The 21880-nt window shown below is 43.5% G+C and overlaps 1 protein-coding gene across 7 annotated transcripts in view; it reads left to right on the forward strand.

The window, feature by feature from the left end:
- The window catches only part of LOC147111119 (serine/threonine-protein kinase WNK2-like), a 204809-nt gene that overhangs the window by 124529 nt on the left and 58400 nt on the right, over positions 1-21880 (forward strand). For all 7 annotated transcript variants that reach the window (XM_086001680.1, XM_086001682.1, XM_086001683.1 and 4 more), the window contains 5 exons: positions 18476-18534; positions 19203-19368; positions 19465-19581; positions 19716-19886; positions 20897-20927. In XM_086001680.1, the coding sequence (XP_085857806.1) occupies positions 18476-18534; positions 19203-19368; positions 19465-19581; positions 19716-19886; positions 20897-20927 (544 nt within the window). The remainder of the gene's footprint in view (positions 1-18475; positions 18535-19202; positions 19369-19464; positions 19582-19715; positions 19887-20896; positions 20928-21880) is intronic.

Here is a 21880-nt window from a genome sequence, read left to right on the forward strand (position 1 = left end):
AGTGTGATAAAAATGCTAACTTCCGGGAAGTTATGTCATCACTTCCTGTGAACTATGAACTGTGAACTATGAACTGTGTACATACCTCACTTCCTGTCATATGTCACTTCCTGTTGGACTGGTATAAATACTGGTCTGTTCAGTATTGTAAGAGGCTTCTACCAGAGGCATGGTAAAGACCTCTCTTGTATATAGTGTGTTTATAAGTTACTTAAAGCTTACTTTAAAGTTACTTGATGGTAAGTCTCCTTTTTCTTACATCAATTTAAGTAACTTAGTATTTACACTGACAAATACTAGACCTTCAGACAAACTCGGAAGTTAAGGATCCAGGGAACCACCCATCATGGAGAAAATCCTTAGACCTATTCGTCTGGACTTGGACCCGAATACACCAGCAGCTGGCAGGGTATGGAAGCATTGGTATCGTACTTTTGAGAATTTTCTGGATGAATGTAAAGCGGATGCTCCTGCTAAATTGAAGATACTTGTCAATTATGTGACCCCAAAAGTGTTCGAATATGTTGATGACTGGGATAATTACGAAGAGGTGATTCGGGCACTTAAGAAACTGTATGCGAAGACCCCAAATGAGGTCTATGCTAGACATCTACTGGCCACAGCCCGACAAGGGCCAGGGGAATCAATTGACGAATTCCTGCAAGAACTTCGCAGGCTCAGCGTAGATTGTAACTTTCAGGCAGCCTCAGCTGAGCTGTACCGCCAAGAAATGATTCGTGATGCTTTCATCTGCGGGATTGCCTCTCCATTTATACGCCAGCGTCTACTAGAAAGTAAAACACTTGAGCTACAAAAAGCTTTTGACCTAGCTTGTTCACTGGATTTGGCAAAGAGAAATGCAGACCTCTATCAGCTGCCCAGATCTCGATCTGCTGCTGTAGCTGCAACCAGACAATTCAAGCGGTCTCAGGTGAACCCTATCATGGGGGAATCTAATTCTGATAATTCTGATGAAGAAGAGGAGGACGACCCCACTTTAGCAGCCTCTTGGCAATCTAGGAAGGAATGCTTCTTTTGTGGAGATGCTTTTCACCCTAGGAAAACCTGCCCTGCTCGCAATGCAATCTGCAGTTATTGCGGGAAAAAAGGACACTTTGCTAAAGTTTGCCTATCAAGGGCCTCTACGAGGGCCAATCCAGCTAAGACCTACCGAACTGCCCCAATTAGGGCCTATCAAGATGCTCCAGCTAGGACCTATCAAGCTTCCTCTCGAGCTCTCTCCCGAAGAAGCACACCGAGAGTTTTAGCCACTCTCTGTGCAACGACACCAATTACAGCTGCTTGCCCACAGAACCTGTCTCAGGCAGCCACAAAAATTTCAATTAAAGGGCATACCTTAGATGCCTTAATTGACTCAGGAAGTACTGATAGTTTCATTAAGGAACAGATTGTTGCGAAATTGAAACTACATGTCTTCCCATCGGACCAGGCAATTGCGATGGCCCAGTCATCACTTAATACCAGAATCTCCGGCTTTTGTGTTGTTGATATGACACTTCATGGTCGTATGTATCCCTCCACCCGACTTTCGGTGCTCAAAGACTTATGTAGTGATCTCCTCTTAGGGCTGGACTTCCAAAAACAGCATAAGAAACTCACCATTGAGTTTGGTGGATCCAAACCCGGACTTACTATTTCTAATATACCATCTAAATTACCTTTTTGTGCATTATCAGCAGCTTCACTTGATGAACCCTCATTATTTGCCAGTATTCCGCCTCAATGCCAACCGATAATAACGAAATCGCGGCGCTTTAATCAGGAAGACCAATCTTTTATTGCGGCTGAAATCTCTCGACTTCTAGCAGAGGATATCATTGAACCATGTTCGTCGCCCTGGCGGGCTCAAGTCGTCATTGTCAAGAACCCTCTAAAACCTCACAAACAGCGACTATGCATCGATTATTCGCAAACCATCAATCAATATACCGACTTGGACGCCTACCCATTGCCACGCATTGATGATATGGTTAATAAACTGGCCGAATACAAAGTGTTCTCAACTTACGATTTAAAAAGTGCCTATCATCAGTTACCCTTGAAGGTCTCAGATAAGCAGTACACAGCCTTTGAGGCTAATGGACGGCTGTACCAATTTCGTCGCCTCCCATTCGGGGTTACTAATGGAGTGGCTGCCTTTCAACGGGCAATGGATGGCCTGGTTAAGCAGGAAAACCTAAGGGACACTTTTCCCTATCTTGATAACATTACCATTGCAGGTCACGATCAACAGGAACACGACTCCAACCTCCAAAAATTTCGGGATGCCCTCCATCGCCGTAATTTGACCCTGAATGAATCCAAATCTGTTGAGTCGCAACCGACCATCAACATCCTTGGCTACTGCGTAGGCAATGGTATCATTAAGCCAGACCCAGAAAGACTTCGCCCGCTCCAAGAGCTCCCGTCACCTAAGAATCCGGCTTCTTTACGTCGGGCTCTCGGTCTGTTTGCATACTACGCTAAATGGATTCCTCATTTTTCGGACAAAATCCAACCCTTGCTGCATGCTAGATCATTTCCACTGGGAACAGCGGCTGTTGCAGCCTTTAACCTTCTCAAAAAACAGTTGGAGAAAGCGGCTCTTCACTCCATCGATGAGAATCTCCCTTTCGTGGTTGAATGTGATGCCTCGGAGGTGGCGATCTCGGCTACTCTGAATCAGGAAGGTCGTCCTGTAGCATTTATGTCCAGGACCTTACAAGGTGCCGAGCTACATTATCCTCCGGTTGAGAAAGAAGCCACAGCCATCATAGAGGCAGTACGGAAGTGGAACCATTTTCTAGCTCGCCAACACTTTACATTGATCACGGACCAACGATCAGTCGCCTTCATGCTCGATAATCGAAAACGAACCAAAATTAAGAATAATAAAATACAACTTTGGAGGATGGAACTGGCCTCTTTTGGTTATACCATTCTCTATCGGCCTGGCAAGGAGAATGTGGCCCCGGACACCCTCACACGGGCATTCTGCTCCACTATGTCATCCTCCACTCTCATGGATGTCCACAATGGTTTGTGTCATCCTGGCGTTACGCGCATGCTACATTTCGTACGATCACGGAATCTCCCTTTTTCCACTGGAGATGTAAAGAAAATATGCTCAGAATGCCGGCTTTGTGCGGAATTAAAACCTCAGTTCTTCCGCCCCTCAGCTGGTATACTCATACATGCAACCCAACCGATGCAACGACTTAGCATCGATTTTAAGGGCCCAGTGCCCTCTTCAACTCGGAACACATATTTGCTCACCATGATCGACGAATATTCACGTTTTCCGTTTGCCTTCCCCTGCTCCAATATGCTGGCGTCCACAGTAATCTGCTGCCTTGAGCAGGTATTTTCTCTCTGTGGCATGCCGGCTTATATTCACTCAGATCGGGGTCCATCCTTTATGTCAAGGGAACTCAAGGACTACCTCTCAGAACGGGGAATTGCTACAAGCAAAACAACACCATACCATCCCATCGGAAATGGGCAGGTAGAGAGGTATAACGGTATCATCTGGAATTCCGTACGTCTCGCTTTAAGATCTCGGGGCCTACCAGACCAGCAATGGGAAACAGTGCTTCCGGATGCATTGCACTCTATACGGTCCCTGCTTTCTACAGCCACAAATACTACACCTCATGAGCGGTTCTTTGGATTCCAGCGTCGCTCATCTCATGGGACATGACTCCCGTCATGGCTAACTACTCCTGGACCTGTATTACTCCGAAGATACGTTCGGACGTCTAAAAATGACCCTCTCGTAGACGAGGTTGAACTAACCGATGCCAACCCCACCTATGCAAACATACGATATTCCGACGGCCGAGAATCTACCGTATCATTACGGGATCTGGCTCCCTGCCCACCAGGACCTAGTGGGACATCGGGTGATGGCATTTCACCAGGAAACTCTTGGGACCTATCGGGTACCCCTCTCCAGGATCCTGATCGGACACCAACTAGCTTGGTGCCGGTAGAACCCCGTGCTCAAGGTTGCGACCCTCCCAGTACCGCGCATGAAAGTACTGATCCGCCACAGACCAGCTCTGCACCTCCCTCTGAACAGAGGCAGTCCGACTTTGAACCTATTGGGGCTCGTACTCGAAGCCATGATCTCCCCGACCCTTCACAGGGCAATCCAGGCCACACAGACTCTGACCAATGGCCAACCGCATGTAAGCGGACCAGCGACCCTCTACGACGGGAATCCAAACGGGTGCGACTCTTCCTTGTTCGGCGGCTGCGGACCAAAAGGTAGACCACAGCCTTCTAATCCTGCAGGAGGGAAGAATGTGATAAAAATGCTAACTTCCGGGAAGTTATGTCATCACTTCCTGTGAACTATGAACTGTGAACTATGAACTGTGTACATACCTCACTTCCTGTCATATGTCACTTCCTGTTGGACTGGTATAAATACTGGTCTGTTCAGTATTGTAAGAGGCTTCTACCAGAGGCATGGTAAAGACCTCTCTTGTATATAGTGTGTTTATAAGTTACTTAAAGCTTACTTTAAAGTTACTTGATGGTAAGTCTCCTTTTTCTTACATCATACAGCATCCGTGTGATTATTTAATAACAACATATCCGCTGAATCACGGATCCAACAGTGGCGACGAGTGTCGATTCGAATCTACCTGCAACATAAAAAAAATAAAAAATAAAAAAAATAGTCGAGGCCAGGAACACGGGCGTCGACCACGAGCAACCGCCCAGCAGTCAGGCAGAGATTCAACTTCGCTGGGGAGGCTGTGGAGAGCCGGGCTTGGTTCCCCAGCCACGACGAGCAGTAAGAGACCGACGGCAGGTCCAGCGCAGACCCTTCCCGAGCAGCGGCGGCTGGAGCCGACCGACGGCGGAGAGAAAGCCGAGCAGCGTCGACGGGGTAAGACAGAGGGTGAAGAGCGCAGGGCGCAGCCGGGGGTTGAACACCGAGCGGCGTCGAGAAAAAGAAAACAAACCGGAGAGAGAGAGGGTAAAGAAACAGCCGGGTTCTAGACTGAGCGGCGTCGAAAAATATAAAAAGAAGAACGCGCAGAGCACAGCCAGGGCTCACGGGTTGAACAGGGTCCGCGGGGCGAAGAAAGGGGAGACAACATTGAGCCGCGGAGAAGAAGGAAGAGCGCGGGAGGCGCCATTTTTAGAAGCTGCAGCGGAGAAGAAGGGCGAGCGCGGGAAGGAAGGAAAGCGCGGGAGACGCCATTTTGTGCCAGCGGAGAAGAAGGGGAAGCGCGGGAGGCGCCATTTGTGACAGTTAACTCACACCCAAGGATGCCGAAGAGTGGCAGTATCTCTACGTTCGACAATGAAGTTGAAGATTGGGCGACATATGTGGAATGTATTGAGGTGTACTGCAGGGCGAATGAAGTGCCAGATGCTAATAAAGCACTGGTTCTGTTAAATTCCATGGGTGCAAAAACTTATAGGTTACTGCAAAATCTAATAACCCCAGAGAAGCCGGTAAACAAGAATTTTGAAAGCATAGTAGAAATCCTACAGGACCACTTAAACCCCACGCCACTGCTGATAGCAGAACGATTTAAGTTTCATAAAAGGAACCAACACAAAGACGAAAGCAATGCTGAGTACCTAATGGAACTGCGCAAGCTATCGAAACACTGCCAGTTTGGAGCGGGACTAGCAGATACGTTAAGGGACAAGTTTGTGTGTGGGCTACAAAGTGAAGGAACCCAGAAACGGCTTCTATCAGAAAAGGACCTTGCGCTGGACAAAGCTTTCAGTATGGCAGTATCACACGAAGCAGCCGCAAGGGCCGCTGCAGAGCTACAACGGAGACCGCAAGAATATGGCACCAATGAAATGTCCTATAGAACAGGGAAGTGCTATCGCTGCGGCAGAACAACACATGACCAGAAGGATTGTTGGTTCAAGGACCAAGTGTGCAGACAGTGTGGGAAAGCAGGACACATAGCAAGAGTCTGCAGGTCTGGGAAGAAAACCAACAGTAAGAAATCTCCACAGGAGATGTACAAAAAGGTACACCAGGTGATGGACAGTGGTTCAGACGAACAGAAAAGTGACACAGACTCCGGAAGCAAGGCGCTGGGTTGTCTGAAACTACATAAGGTAACAGAAATGGAGGATCATCAGACTACCTGGGTTACACTCAAGATAGACGGAGTCCAAGTGAAAATGGAATTGGACACAGGGTCAGCTCTAACAGTCATAAATCAAAGAGACTACAAGTGGCTATTTTCACACATACCCTTGAAAGCTACAGAGATTGTCTTGAAGACGTATACGGGGCAAAAAGTCTACCCCAAAGGAAAAATAAGGGTGAAAGTGACATAAAGGCCAGGAAATACCTAAAATGGATATATATGTATTGCCAAATGGAGGACCACCACTGCTAGGACGTGAATCCGGAAGATACAATTAGATTGGCATTCCATACAGGTACTGAAGGTTGAGGCCAAAAAGGATGACGACGTCACACCTGGACGACTGTCAAAAATGCTAACTGACGCAAAAGAAGTGTTCCAGGAGGGACTCGGAACACTAAAAGGAATAACCGCAACGATTAAAATAGAGGAAAATGCAAGCCCAAAGTTTCTGAAGGCCAGACCAGTGCCTTATGCGATCAGACCAGCTGTTGAAGCAGAGCTGGAAGGGTTGGAACGTTCAGGAGTGCTGTCCAAAGTGGACTGGAGCGAGTGGGCTACACCCATCGTTCCTGTAATGAAGAGGTCGTTGAGTAATACGCCTGGGGAACCAAAGAAGGTCCGCATCTGTGGGGATTTTAAGGTGACAGTGAACCCAGTCCTTCACACGGTGCAATATCCGCTTCCACGAATTGAGGATATTTTCGCCTTGCTATCTGGAGGTAAACGCTTCACCAAAATTGATCTAGCCCAGGTGTACTTGCAAATGGAGGTAGAAGAAGCTTCGAAACATTACCTTATGATCAACACTCATAAAGGTCTCTATCAATACAACCGGCTGGTGTTTGGAGTAGCCTCGGCTCCGGCTATCTGGCAAAGGGTGATGGATCAGGGCCTGCAAGGGATTCCAGGGACCCAGTGTTATTTGGACGACATCTTGGTCACGGGCGAAAATGACGGTGATCACCTCGCCAACTTGGAGAAGGTGCTCACCAGATTAAAGGAGTATGGGCTACGAGCTAATCGCCACAAGTGCGAGTTTTTCCAGAAACAGACCTCTTATTGTGGCCACGTCATCGATGAAGAGGGGTTACATAAGTTCCCTGACAAGATTGAGGCAGTAGTCAAAGCTCCAGCACCGGAAAATGTGTCACAACTGAGGTCGTTCCTCGGGCTGGTAAACTATTACCACAAGTTCTTACCAAATTTGTCTACGGTATTACACCTGCTGAAAACCCTACTGCAAACAGGGGTACCATGGAAGTGGGATGACGAACGTAGACGAGCTTTCCAAAAGTGCAAAGAATTGATCACATCAAAAGAGGTGTTGGCCCATTTCAACCCAGCACTACCAATTTGTTTGGCATGTGATGCATCACCCTATGGTATTGGAGCGGTGCTGTCGCACAAATTCCCAGACGGGTTGGAGAGGCCAGTAGCCTTTGTGTCTCGGTCACTAACCTCAGCCGAGCGCAACTACGCCCAGATTGACAGGGAGGCCCTCAGCCTAGTATGGGGAGTAAAAAAATTCAACCACTATCTGCATGGGCAGAAGTTCACCTTGCTGACTGACCACCAACCACTTGTCTCCATCTTTAATCCTAAGAAGGGCGTTGCAGTGATGACTGCACAGCGGTTACAAAGATGGTCCCTGTTTCTAGGGGCGAATCAATATGAAATAGAATATAAAGGCACGAAACAGCATGGGAACGCTGATGGGCTATCGCGCCAGCCACTGCCTACTGTGGAGGAAGCACCAGCAGTGGACCCTATCGAGATATTTTATTCGTCAATAATTGAACGATTGCCAGTAACAAACGCGGATATAGAGAAGGAGACCCGCAATGATCCGACGCTGTCGCGGGTATATGAATTGACGGTGAGGGGATGGCCAACACATGGCGACTCACTGTTGCCAGCATTCTCATCCAGAAGAGAACAGCTGTCAGTATGCCAGGGGACAGTGATGTGTGGATCCAGAGTGGTGATTCCACCCAAGTTAAGGGAGAGAGTGCTAAATGAGCTGCATGAAGGTCATCTGGGGGGAGTGAAAATGAAAAGCCTTGCTAGGGCTTGTGTGGTGGCCGGGAATCGATCAAAAAATCGAAGACCTAACTAAGAGCTGCTTAGGATGCCAGAAGGTCCAAAATGCACCACCACATGCCCCTCTACACCCATGGGAGTGGCCCTCCTCTCCATGGCAACGGGTGCATATTGATTTCGCTGGTCCATTCATGGATTCAATGTTCTTAATAGCAGTGGATGCTCATTCAAAGTGGCCTGAGGTGATAAAAATGTCTTCAACCACTACAGAGAAAACGATTGCAGTCCTACGGACCGTATTTGCCAGAAACGGTTTGCCAGAGCAGATTTGCTCTGATAATGGACCACAGTTTGTGTCCGACGAGTTCCAAAAATTTATGAAAAGGAATGGGGTAAGGCATTACACATCCGCCCCGTATCATCCAGCCACAAATGGATTGGCTGAGAGGTTCGTACAAACCTTTAAGAAGGCGATAAAGGCCATGTGCGACGATGAAATTCCACTACAGCATAAGATGGACAATTTCTTATTAGCCTACCGAAACGCGACACATGCAGTTACCAACCAGACCCCGGCCATGATGTTCTTTAACCGAAGGTTGAGATCTCGTCTGGACTTGCTCAGACCAAATGTGCGAAGAAATGTTGAGGACAAACAATTCCAGCACATCAATGAGAAGCCGACAAGGAGCTTCAATGTAGGGCAACCAGTCTTGGCCCGTGACTGTCGAACAGAGAAATGGCAACCCGGAACGATATGTACAAGGCAGGGGCCATTAATGTACACAGTGGATGTCGGGGAGAACATTGTGAGACGCCACGTCGATCAGATCTTAGCGTCACAGGAAGGCGTCAACCCCATGTCTCGAGTACCTGGGGATGAACCCGACATACCGGTAGCATCTACTTCAGACCCAGTACAGCTATAGCAGTGGAACCCGATGAACTACCCGATGAAAAGGGGTCAGAATCGCCTCTGCACCAAGAACAAGAACCTCCGGAAAGGCGCTATCCCGAAAGGGTCAGGAAGCCGCCCCAAAGACTGAATCTATAAATGGACTTTTGTTGTTTAATGTACATGTTGAAATGTTAATTGTTATTTGAATATTAGGGGTATTACACTACAATTCCTCCCCTTTTAGATTAGTATGTGCCTTTAAGACAGAACTACTTTTACAGCTCCTGTATACTGTAGTACCGGCAGTGACCACACCGGTATATAAGCTTTGCGCATGCCTCTGTACCCCCAGTCCTGAGACTACCCTCCTCCAGTAAAGACCTGTTTATTGTTGATGTACAGCATCCGTGTGATTATTTAATAACAACATATCCTCTGAATCATGGATCCAACAAAAAGTATAGGTATTTTTTAATATAACTTATTGAAATGTCATCATACACTTAAATTTACCATTATTTTGAGGCAGTTTTGGGTATTGAGGAGAGATAACGGTTTGGATGGATATGTTGAGTGTATTTCGATTTCGCGCATTGATTTATTCTGTTTTGGGGCAATTAAAGCAAGTTGTCTTTTTTTAATTGCATCAGTTTGAAAAAGTGTGGGGCTTTTAATTTATTGAAAAGCAATCTGAAAGAGCAAGGGCAGAGGTAAATAAATTACAGTTGGCCCTGGAGGACTAATGTTAATTTGTGATAAGTGCATTTATTTAGAAAATACAGTTATGAAGGAAAATGTCAATAAAGCTTTTTTCTTAGCTTCAAATTTGTGGTTGAGGTGCTGCTGTGGACATGTTCCTCTAACTGTATTTTGAGGCAACGCCAATAATGTGAGGCCTTTATATAAATATGATGATTATATAACATACAAGGATTAGACACATTTTAAAAAATCAAGTGGAAATCACTTTGCTTGTTTGGGGAAAGCATCTTTCGTAGTAAATTTGTTAGGTGAACTTTAATCCAAAAAACTAAAATGTACACATGCTAGTTGATGTGCTAGTTAATGCAATGTTCAGAAAAAAATAACTGACAACCAAGTTGTAAGAATCCTACTGAGCACTGGAGATGTGTGAATTGAGGGGGTGAAATAGGGCATTATTGTGCTTATTCTCCTTGTACAGGAATTAAAATGTCAGAACTCCATGGGACCATGTGGAGCATGTGCACTTTCCTTTCACTTCTGGGATATGGCTTCAAATCTAGTCCAATCTGTCAGAATAGTCTCTTAAAATGCATCCTAAGCTAAATGAATGTAGGCAACTGTAACCCAGTTCCCAGCAGACATGAAACTGCTCATAAATGATTAATATTACCGTGGTCCAGTTGCAATCAGCGCACACTGTTGGGCAAAGCAGAGAACACTTCCATCTGCATCTAGTTTTGCTGTGCCTGACCTGGAAGTGTTCAGTGGTGACATTGGGTACCAAATCTGGAGGATTGTTCCAGGCGCTAGCACTGATTATTTTGCAATTTCATAAGCACAAGGCTTCGCCAAAAAACAGTGGTTAAAAGCTATTGAAACTTAAATGTGTACAATAATATATCTTTTCCATTTCCTTTGATCGTCATATAATGGTGTAAGCTTGAATGTAAACATATTTCCATCTAGTTTACAAATAGGCTTATCTTGTTACAGTAAGTTAAAATATTTTATATCTTGAATATTCTATTTTTTTAAGGGGTAAATAGCCCTATAAAAGACTAGAAACAGTGCCTCTAAGATTCTCTTTTAGTGTGAAACTGAGAATTTGTAGGAAGTGGAGTTTCAAATTGTATCAAAGAAACTAACACTATTATGGCAAACTTACGATTGCTGAGACACATTCTGTACTGGTACATTGATAGGGTATAAGCTGGAGAATTCTAAGAATTAGAATAGTGTTACTTGCCAAGTGATTTGATGATGAGAACTAAGTACTTTATTGTGATTCATTTTGCCTTTAATGCAGTAATTTTCTGTGGTGGATCACCTAGGAGCTTGTTTCAGAAAAATGACAAATACAATGTAACAAGTTGTTCCAGTGAAAGACAACATTTGGAAGCAACTCAAAACTTTATTGTTACTTTTTACTTGACAGATTTCCCTTGCATTTAAAACTTAATTTGCCATGTCTAGAATTTGCTTTTTATTTTTTTCATAAAACAAAGGTGATTCAAGCTGTGTTTACTTGGCTGCTCAGTGATGTCCGTATACCTTTGCATTACTGCCTTTTAGTTTGTGGTTTTTATGGAACAAATGGTTTTTTGAGAAAGATACACTCCTGGACATGATTTTCAGGAGCAATCTATTGCCATATAATATGCTAATTATATAGAGTCTTGTAGGATTGGTAGATCTTGGGTTGTATGAGGAATTGGCTGGTTTCTCGTAGGTGGAAGGTTGTTAATGGTAGTGGTTCTGCATCAGGACCAGTTAGTACTGGAGCCGCACAGGGGTCGGTGTTGGGACTGTTGCTCTTCACTGTTTATTAATGATCTGGTCAAAGATGTTGCAGGAACTGTCTGCAAGTTCATGAATGATACCAAGATTTGTGCAAGTGATAAAACCTTAGTTAGAAATAAGAATCCAATCTAGATGCAGTGGAGGAATGAATGTGGGAGGAGTGACAGATGCAAGTTAAAATAGATAAATGTAGTGTTATGCAAGTCGGTCTGGTTAACACCAAGCATGCGTATGCCATGCAGGATTCCGAACTAAAGACTGAGCGGGCAAAAGTGCTAGGTGTTACTGTACATGAATCTCTAAAGGTTCAAAACCAGTGCTGTGAGGCGATACCAAAAGCAACAAAAGTATTGGCATATATTGCTAGGACAATCTAATACAAAACCGAAAGCACTATACTGTCCTTGTATAAGACCGTGGTTAGGCTTCATTGAGAGTACTGTATCTAATTTTGGTCCCCTCACATGGTGGGTGATGCCGAGGTCCTGGGAAAAGTTCAGAAGAGGACCATTAGATTGATGCCTAGCTGAATGGCCCTTTGTTACCATGATAGGCTTGGAGAGTTGGGTATTTCTACTCCAGGAAAGTGTAGACTTTGGGGTATCTTGATTGTGGTCTTTAAGATAATGAAGTGACTAGACTCTGTTCATATGGATAGACTATTCAAGTTAGATAGGTTAGGAAGGAACTTGGGAAATGCGTACAAGTTACCAAAGCATAGAACTAAGTTAGATGTCAGGAGGTTTTTCTTTTCGCAGAAGATAATTGACCTTTAGAACAAGTTGTCGGCTCATGCTGTCAGTGCGGATTCGCTGCAAGCATTCCAAAGGAAACTGGAGGTGTTTCTAGTTGTGGCTGATATTGCCATGTACAAAAGGTAGGTGAGGTCTTGAGTGATGTGTCTCATGGTCACTGTGGTCTCCCTGAACTTGGTTTGATCGCCTTTGGGAGCTGAAGAGGAGTTTCCCCTCAATTAGCATAGGGTAGCAATGAACATCTAATATTGAACTTGGCTTTGAATTAAATACAGTTAGAATCTGTACATCAGCTTCTCTCATTTAGAAGCTAAATTCAATCCAAGATTTGAAACCCGTATTCCTCCAGTGCATTCAAGACAACAAAGGGGGAGAACTATAAAATCTTACAGCCAATTGCAAAGGGAACTTGCAGGCAGCATGAAATTGCCTATCAAAAGTTTTTGCTGCTTATTGTATTCTGTTCAGTTCTACTTCATTTTGTTTAATGATGAATTCTGATTAGATCATTGGGAGCACTAGCTTAAAACACTTCCTAAAGCTAGTAAAGAAAGAAAAAAATTGCATTTATATAGCACATTTCATCAGCTCAGGATGTCCAAAAGTGCTTCACAGCCAGTGAACTATTTTTGAAGTATAGTTTCTGTTGTAATGTACGGAAGCATGGCAGCCAATTTGTGCAGAGCAATGCCCTATAAACAGCAATGAAATAACTCATTAGATAATCTGTTTTTTTAGTGATGTTAGTTGAGGGATAACTATTGACCAGGACACAGGAGAACTGCCCTACTCTTCTTTAAATAGTGCCATGTGGCCTTTTATGTTTACTTGAGGGCGCAAATGAAGCCTTGGTTTAATATATATCTGAAATACAGCACCTGCAACAGTGCAGCATGCACTCAGTCCTGCACTGAAGTGTCAGCTTGGATCAGTCAAAATGGAGATTAACCCAAGTTTCCTAAAGCCCAAAATGTGCTTTTGAATTTAGTTCCATCATGGTGTCAGACACAGCGAGTTTTCAAATCCAGTATCTCTGTTGGTCATCAGGATTTATTGTTTAATCAAGATTCAAAAACTGGTAGCCATGGGCATTTATATTGAAATCATCTGATGCAACTGTAGAACATTTTTTTCTGAAAGCTAGACTGAAATGGTATTTTAATTGGAAAATAAATGAACCTCCAATAGAAATTGCAACTGAATTTTCAATTAGTTGCTTCATATTTGCAGGAAATAAATGACTAAACTTGGTCCTTTTTAGCCCTGTGAAATTGTAATCCTTTAAAAGGAGAATGGCACCTTCACAGGAATATTTGTAACTGTTAACTGCTATTACCTGGCTAGGTTTAATGTGAAGTATATTTTTTAGTACATATTTTTTATATTTAGTGTTTAGCATATTTAAATGTTAACAAACTCTGTAACTGATGTAGAGTGCTTTGCTGCATTATATAAAATAACCATAGGCTGATGTTTTTTGATTAATTACATTGAGACATAATTGGTTAGAATTTTCGTTGCCTGTCTGACAGCAATAACAATGTTCCAAGCATGCATTATAATACCAAAAAAGGCAACACAACTGCATACAATAGCTTCCATATTTATACGCTATTTTTTAAATATAAGATGGCTCTCCTAATGGCTCAGTTGATTAAAGCAGTAAGTAGCTGAGCTATACAGACCAAGAAGGTTGATCCTGGTCTGTGCTTGCTTAGCTGATCTCAGCCATTTTGGTGTTCAGGGTGCCATAGTTAACCTCAGTGCCCAGGTTAGAGAAGAGAAAATAAGGGTGGTGGGGGTCTGGAACTCACTGCTTGAAAGGATGATAGAGGCAGAGACCCCCATCACATTTAAAAAGTACTTGGATATGCACTTGAAGTACCATAACCGACAAGGCTATGGACCAAGTGCTGGACAGTGGGATTAGGGTGATAGCTCTTTGTTGGCCGGCGTGGACAAGATGGGCTGAACGGCCTCCTCCTGTGCTGTAAATTTCTATGAAGCCACACTTCTCGTTCCTGATAATTATCCAACAACCCTGATTGAAATCCATGGGGTGAGTTGGGGTTGAGTGGGAGGTTAAAGAGTAAAAAAAAAACTGAAACCTGACCCCCAACCCGCCCACTTCCGGTTTTAACGGAGGTGGGACGCGGGGCGGGCAGCCAACCTGCTCCCAGGAGACGGATCATCCATAAAATGAGGCTGGCGTGCATCATGGTGGTCTGCTATTACAAATTTAACTCTGGTTGGTCGCGTTTCCTAGGCCTCGGGGAACACACCAGCTAAAAGAAGGCGAGGTCTGCTGGATCGAGGAAGTAAGTGCCTTTACACTTAGCTCCTGGGTCCAGTGTCCCTGTCTCACCCAACCTCTGCAATCGGGACACCCCCTCCCGAGGCCTCCGATTTTGCCCCCTCCCCTGAGGCTGCCGATTGCCTTCCCGGCCTACCCCCTCAAGCCCTGATTCTTCCCCCAACCACTCCTCCTGATGCTCCTCCGGCCCCCGATATTTCTCTTTCTCTCTTTCCCCTCCACCCCGGATCCCTCCCTCCTCTCTGCGGCCTAGTGCCGCAGACCTACACGCCCACAGCCAGCCAGCCTCTCCGCCTGTCTGGCTGTGGGTGGGAATTGGTATTTTGAAATGCCGTTAAATTCAGCAGGGCCTGCAGGAAACCCGTTCTCCCAGGTTTCCCAAGCACTTTCACCCCCCCCCCCCCCCCCCCCCCCCCAACTGCCTCCAGATTAAAATTCCGGCACATGTATGTGACCATCAGGAGGCTGAGCTTATGATGTTTACTATGGTCCAGTACCCTCCCACTGGTTAGGCTCATATGAATAATGGCCACTTGTGCTAGGTATTGGACATCAAGTGGTGCCTGCGGTACTGTACCCCAGGAAATGGGTTGTTGTCTTTAGGACAGTTAAAGAGAAGAGAAAATTGGCAGAAAAGTGTGTGGGGGGACGGAGGCATTCCCCTGCAAAGGTGGTTTCTTTTCTTGTATACTGCATTAGTAAACCATCTATAGTATAAATAGATGGCCTAGAAATTCGAGCACTGTTCAAAAACAGGGGCACAGAGAATGGTTCCTCTGCCTGAATGGATAGGCACATAATATTGAGCCTGATTGTCAGTGAGCTGGCGGGTTGCAGACACCGCATGGGCATCCCCAGGCAGCTCACCAGAGAAGAGTAAAGAGTACTCGAAGATTGGGCCGTTGCAAAGCCAGCAGCGGCTGGTAGGTAAGTCCTTAAATGTGAGGGGGGGGTGGGGAACGGGTGATGGGGAGGGAGGGTAGAGGTCAGCAGCATTCATGAAGAGTGAGTAATGGTTGCGATCGGGAGGGTAGTGGCCGCGATCGGGAGGATAGCGGCAGCAATTGGGTGGGGGTGGGGTACCCTGTTCATGATCCAGGGTTGGGGATGTGGTAGTCAGCATGGACTGCGGAGTTTGAATGTGGAACCAGGAAGAGCACCCCTGGAAAACAGGCACTGTGGGGTCAAATTGCTAGGCTGATATGTGAATAACCTTTGTTTGTGCACCAAATTCCTGGATATATTCACTTAGAGTGGGGTAGAGAAAATAAAATACTTGTTTTTGTTCAAGCTTCTCCTCCCCCTCCCTCCCACACCTCTCATCCCCACATGCCACCGTGACTTTCAAGGTTTACTGTTATGGTGTAGGTCATTTACACTTATGTGGAGTTATTTGCTTTCAAAATAAATTTGATAGTTCTTTTGACATCAAGATGTGGTAGATGTGGATTTTCTTCCCTTGTTCCCCTACTGGTGTTCCTCATTGTGACCATCCTATCTGCCCCAGGGGAAAAATTGGTGAGTGTGTGACTCCAGAAGACTCCAGACTTCTTGGCACTCTGTTGTATAGTGGCACTGTAGAGGCCACCTATCTACTCTATTACTGCTCACAGCAGAAGGAAACCAAAAGGAGAGTAAAGTTAAAGTGGAGGAAGTGAGAACATTTCGTTTACCACGATTATAGATTTTAAATAAACAAATTTATTCTCTCTTTTTGCAAGTAGTTATAATTTAAATTTAAAGGGTTTTTGTCTGACTCTTTAAAATGTAGCCATAATTTCAAGAACTTTTCACTAACTTGGTAAGTGACATCCCCGCCAACACTCATTATCTAGGCTCGCATAAAGAATAGCAATTGGGCTAAGTTGCAAGCACCAATGGAACCAGACCTCAACAAGATTTAGAATTTGAGACGACAATGAAAGAAAATATAAATGTGTGGGGAAGGGAGTATTATCAACATGAGGTACTTTCCTCTTCCCCCTCCCCGCAACCAACCCCCACTTGCAGAAGATCTTAAGACCTGAAGTTGCAGATCATTACTAGCCTTAGAAAACATTTTCCTCCTCACTAGATGGTAAATTGGTCTCAATAGGTTTTTTCCTTTGTAGTGACCTTTGCACTTCATTACATTTGAGCTACTTAATAAATTGCATCAATAAAATGTGTTGCAAGGAGCTCAGATCTCTGGACTGAACAGACACGCATACAACAATTTAACGCAAGTTTTTGAAGAAAACCATTGCCTACTTATGATAGAAAATCCTGTTGGAATTTAGCTGTGAACATGTGCAAATTCTACACGTCGTCCTTGCATAGATATTTTTCTTCTTTCAATTCTTGCTCAAACTGGCAGGCAACGTCTGGTAACTATTATGCTGGTGTTGCCCTGTAAGGTGCTGCTGAAAATGTTCAAACACGATAAGACGTTATCAAAAAATCCATGTAAGACTACTTTGCAGAAATGTGTAATAATCTGAAACTAGACCTTTTTAAATTTAAAGGTTACAACTTAGTAAAGTGAAAGAATTGCAGTAGCATAAATATGTTTACTGAGGCTTGAGTAAATCCATTCTGAGGTTATTAATGTACAAGAATGAATTTAGATTCTAAATTCTGTTTTTTGGGTTCTATAACAATTCCACTAAAGAACAAACTTAATGAAATATATCTACTTCAGATCAAATATACTGTTTTTGAAATACACTGACTAATTAAAAATGACACTTATTTGCAGATGGTCATTTCACAAGTTTCAGTTCACTTCGGTTGAAATAGAAATTCTGCCTCAAACACATCAGATACCAATTATGCCAGTGCAGCCTTTAGTTTTGCCACCACATCTGCAAATTCAGGCTGAAACTGCTGCAGCAACTGGTACCTTCTACACTGAACGACGAATACAAGTGCAATCCAGTGGTCTCCCACATTCAGTGCAACAGACTGTGCCAATGCAAGACAATATTCCTCAGTCGTTAAGCCAACAGAACAAAGATACTCCCTTGTCAGCTATGCAGATCTCTACTGATGTTTGTCAAAGTGTACGTCTAAATTTTGTTATTGGAGAAACCAATTTGAATCCTGTAGTTCACAATTAGTAATTTCTGGGTGATGCAGTGATACAAATAAGCCAAGATGCTTTATTCTGTTCCATTTGGTACCAACGGTTCTGCTGGGAGCAGTGAATGCTTACATTTCTCCATTCTTGCCCCTCATGGCTTGCATCATTACTTGACCAAGAAAGGAAGTAACTGGTCTGTTGCTTGGAGGCATAAGTGAGTGCTGAAGTTTCCCATTTTTCAGATCCTCTCCTCCCATGGTGAAGCATCTTGCTAATACTCGTGGCCTTCCTGATGAAAATTACTACCTGTACTTGATGGAAATTAGGAATTTTTGTCAGGAATTACTGGAACAATTCTGCATCCTACCACTTGAGTCAGCATGCTAAATCAGTCTGCTTTTCCAATAGTTTTTTAAATTAAACACCTAATTTATAAAAAAAATTATGTACACTAATTTTTATGGAAGTAAATACATGTAGAATCCAATCTATGATGGTCTAAGGGAGGAACTGGGTGGTGCACCGAGTTAGTCTCCTATTTATGTTTTCTTTGTTTGGACTTTGACTGCATTGTTGTGGAAACATAACCAATTACAAAGTATTAAAGTTACCAAAAACTGAACCCTTGAATGATCCTTTCTCTGCATATTTTAATTGTACTAGAGTTTGTAGAATTACTGAGGCTCTAAAGTAAAACTTAATGTTTGAGATCTTAAATGACCTTGAATTGTTGCATTAAAAGGCTATTATTTCTATAAACAGGAGATTCATCCTCAGCAAGATAAACAGCAGACAGCAACATGTGGTGGCTGTTGTGATAAGTAAGTAATGTGACAGGTGTAATATTGTTAACTCTTTCAAACTCTTGAGGTAGTCTAGGGGAGTTATTTTATTCAAGCTACTCTTAGATTGAAAAAAGATAAACAAGGTAAAAATTCTGTTGACCTTTAAAAGTAAGTTTTCTTCAAGAATTTCGCATCTTTAATTGCCACTGGGTAATGTCCTTGTGTGCATCCATGACAAGCTATAGAGCTGCAACTACAGGCTGCCTGAGACTTGAATCAGAGTTCCATGACCATGAAAAACCATGCACTCTGCCAAGTACTATGCAACTCCAACTGGCAACATGGTTTTTTTTTGTTACACGTATGCAGATCAACTCTTAGTTGGGTCTGAAGTTCTTGTTAGTATTGTGCCCAATGCGGGTTATCCCTGTTGATGTCAGAGAGTAGCCTAACAAAAATACAGCAAGCATCTCACGTTTCCCTGCAGATAAGGAAACCAATATATTTATCTACAGCATATAGCTTTTAACCATAAAATGCGGTAGTAGAGGTATCCAAACTTCCCTTTTAAGGAATCCTAGCAAAGAGGCTTTGTGGTAAGCAAAATACAAATAAAATAAGAATGGCGAAAACTAGGATTAGTTTCATGTTCCTGCAGTGCACATGGCCTTAACATATTACATTTTTTGATTATTTTCCTCCAGTGTATATTCTGATGCTGCTTCAGGAAAAGAGATGAGTGATGGATACGAAGGAATTCAAACCAGTGGGAAGCAGGAGAGCAAAAGTTCGAGGAAGCATCACAGGAGGTCTACACGCACTCGTTCACGTCAAGAAAAGGCCAATAAGCCAAAGCTGACTATTCTTAATGTGAGTATTTGAAAACTTTTTATGTAAAAAAGCATGACCTGACAATTAGTAGACTGAATTATCTTAAATGCACAACTGATATTCACTTCCTTACAGGTGTCGAATGTTGGAGATAAGATGGTAGAATGCCAACTGGAAACTCATAATCACAAAATGGTAACCTTTAAATTTGATTTGGATGGTGATGCTCCAGATGAAATAGCAAATTACATGGTAAGTTTTATAATTTAAAGAAATATGTGAAAATGTAACAATTGGATTTGATTTACTGAAGTAAACACATTTCATCAAAATTAAAAATGGAACCAGCAATTTTAAAAATATATTATTTTGTAATTCTTTAATAGGTGGATAATGATTTTATACTGGAAATTGAGAAGGAGATTTTCATAGAACAGATGAAAGATATAATGGATAAAGCAGAGGATATGCTTACTGAAGAAACAGAGGGAGAAAGAGGCTCTACTCATAGTACAGGTTTTCAACAAGTTGCTGGCAAGCCTGAGAGTGAGGGTCAGGTATGTAACTTATTTTGTTACCCTCTTGATGTTTCACTATATTCTAAATAATCAAGCCATACCACTTGACTTCTCTGAAGATTCATCTCTGATAGTAAATGGGTAACTGGTAATTGATAATTTTTTTTACTTGATATGAATTTAAAAATCATGTTTTGATCTAGCATGCTCGTTGCTGGAAGAAAAAGTCAGTATTGGTATATGCTGCTGTTTTCCCAATTTGTTTTAAAATTCCAAGCATAGTATTACCAAAGTATCACCTATGTACATTTGGACTTGGTATGTTCCAATGTTCCCTCTAATTTTTTTTTTGTGCGCAGCCCCTTTAATTGGCTGTGTGGCCCATTCAAATTTCTGTACACACGCAGTTTCTCCCATGTAAAAGCTGGTGAGTGGCCTGCGCGGGGCCTCCAGACCACCGCACGGTTACGTGGCCACGCAGCGTAGCAGGGATGTTATGTTCATGTGTTCTCAGAGCTATTAGTTTAAAACTCCATTCAAGTATATTTTAATTATAGTGGCAAACTAGGACTATTGCGGTTCAATTCAGCATCACAAATTTGGAATGAATTACAACTGTTTTAAATCTAAGATTCTAAGCAACAAAAAAACACAATTTTACTCTGTCATAGTAAGTTATTTGGTAAGACAGTGGTACAAAAAAATAACTGATTTAATCAATGTAAATTTAGTTGTAAGTGATCATTGCAGTGAACATTTTAGGTTTCTTTTGGTTTGTGTTCCCTGTCTGGCGCCTGAAATGAAATAATTCTAGTGATTTTCCATCTCTTGGATTTTGGGAGGCATTCAGAAAATGCAAATAATCTGTTGGCAGTGATCTTTTTGTAAATAAGATTTTGGTGTTTTACACATCACGTTGTTTGCTCCAGGAAGTTGTTTGTATGAAGATGAGTCCGGCATTAGAAAGATAAATAGCTTGAGCACCTATTACTTTATGTTCCTGTAGGTTCTAGTCTAATGCTTGTACCATTTTCCCTGTCACTTTGCAGATGCCAGCTTCTCAACAGTGCCAACAGAATGGTGAGCAATGTACATATTTTCTCCTATTGAAAAACTAAACATATAGGCCTAGAAATTCAGTGGGCTGTGCCACCCGTTAGCGCCTTAAGAGTGCACTTAGTGGGTTGGACGCTACTGGCCACGCCTCCCGCTAAATTTAGCGGTACGCTAATGGCGGTGCTAGCCATTAGTGCTGCGCTGCCACCGATGACGTCATCGGTGTGCGCAGCGCACCACTACCGCCCCGATTGCGAAATTTAGTTGCGCCCCCTGCTTTAACGCCAGTCGCTATTTGCGACCGGTTCAGGGGGGCCTACCTGCGGCGGTTGAGGTGCGGGGCGGCCATTTTTTTTGCTGGCCACCTGCCAGCACTTCTCCGCGCGGCCGTCCCCGGCCTCCTGAGCCCCCCCCCCCCTTCCTCGCGGAGTGCCGGCGGGCGGCCGCAACTACTTCCGGGGTGCTACTTTTAGCGCCCTGGCGAGGCTGGCGCCCCAAACGGGGCGTCACTGAATTTCTGGGCCATAGTTTATTATGTGTTTTGTTATTTATTTTGAGTGGGATCAGTATGTTTCAGAAATGCTGCGCGTCTGTGCAATCAAGTAACTTTGGTGGTGGTGGGTGATTTCTAATCACAATGTCATGAATTTGATTTCACTTCAACTTCCTTGTCTTAGTTGGGCTTGTTTTGTGAATTTGTTAATTGATAAATAACTGCTGATCACAGTGCTGAAGATCGCAAATTATATGATCACCAGTGTAAATGGAAGAGGCATCCAAATAAAGGCCAGTAATTAATTATATTTATGAGAATAATTCATTATCTGAGGAATTGAGAATGGAATTGAAAAGTCTGTAATCATCAGCGAACATCCCCACTTCTGACCTTATGATGGAAGGAAGTTCATTGATGAAGCAGCTGAACATGACTGCGCCTTGGACACTGCCCTGAGGAACTCCTGCAGTGATGTTTTGGA

The sequence above is a fragment of the Somniosus microcephalus genome, chromosome 11 (assembly GCF_052327205.1).
Source record: "Somniosus microcephalus isolate GS21.2 chromosome 11, FLI_Smic_1.0, whole genome shotgun sequence".
NCBI lineage: Eukaryota > Metazoa > Chordata > Chondrichthyes > Squaliformes > Somniosidae > Somniosus > Somniosus microcephalus.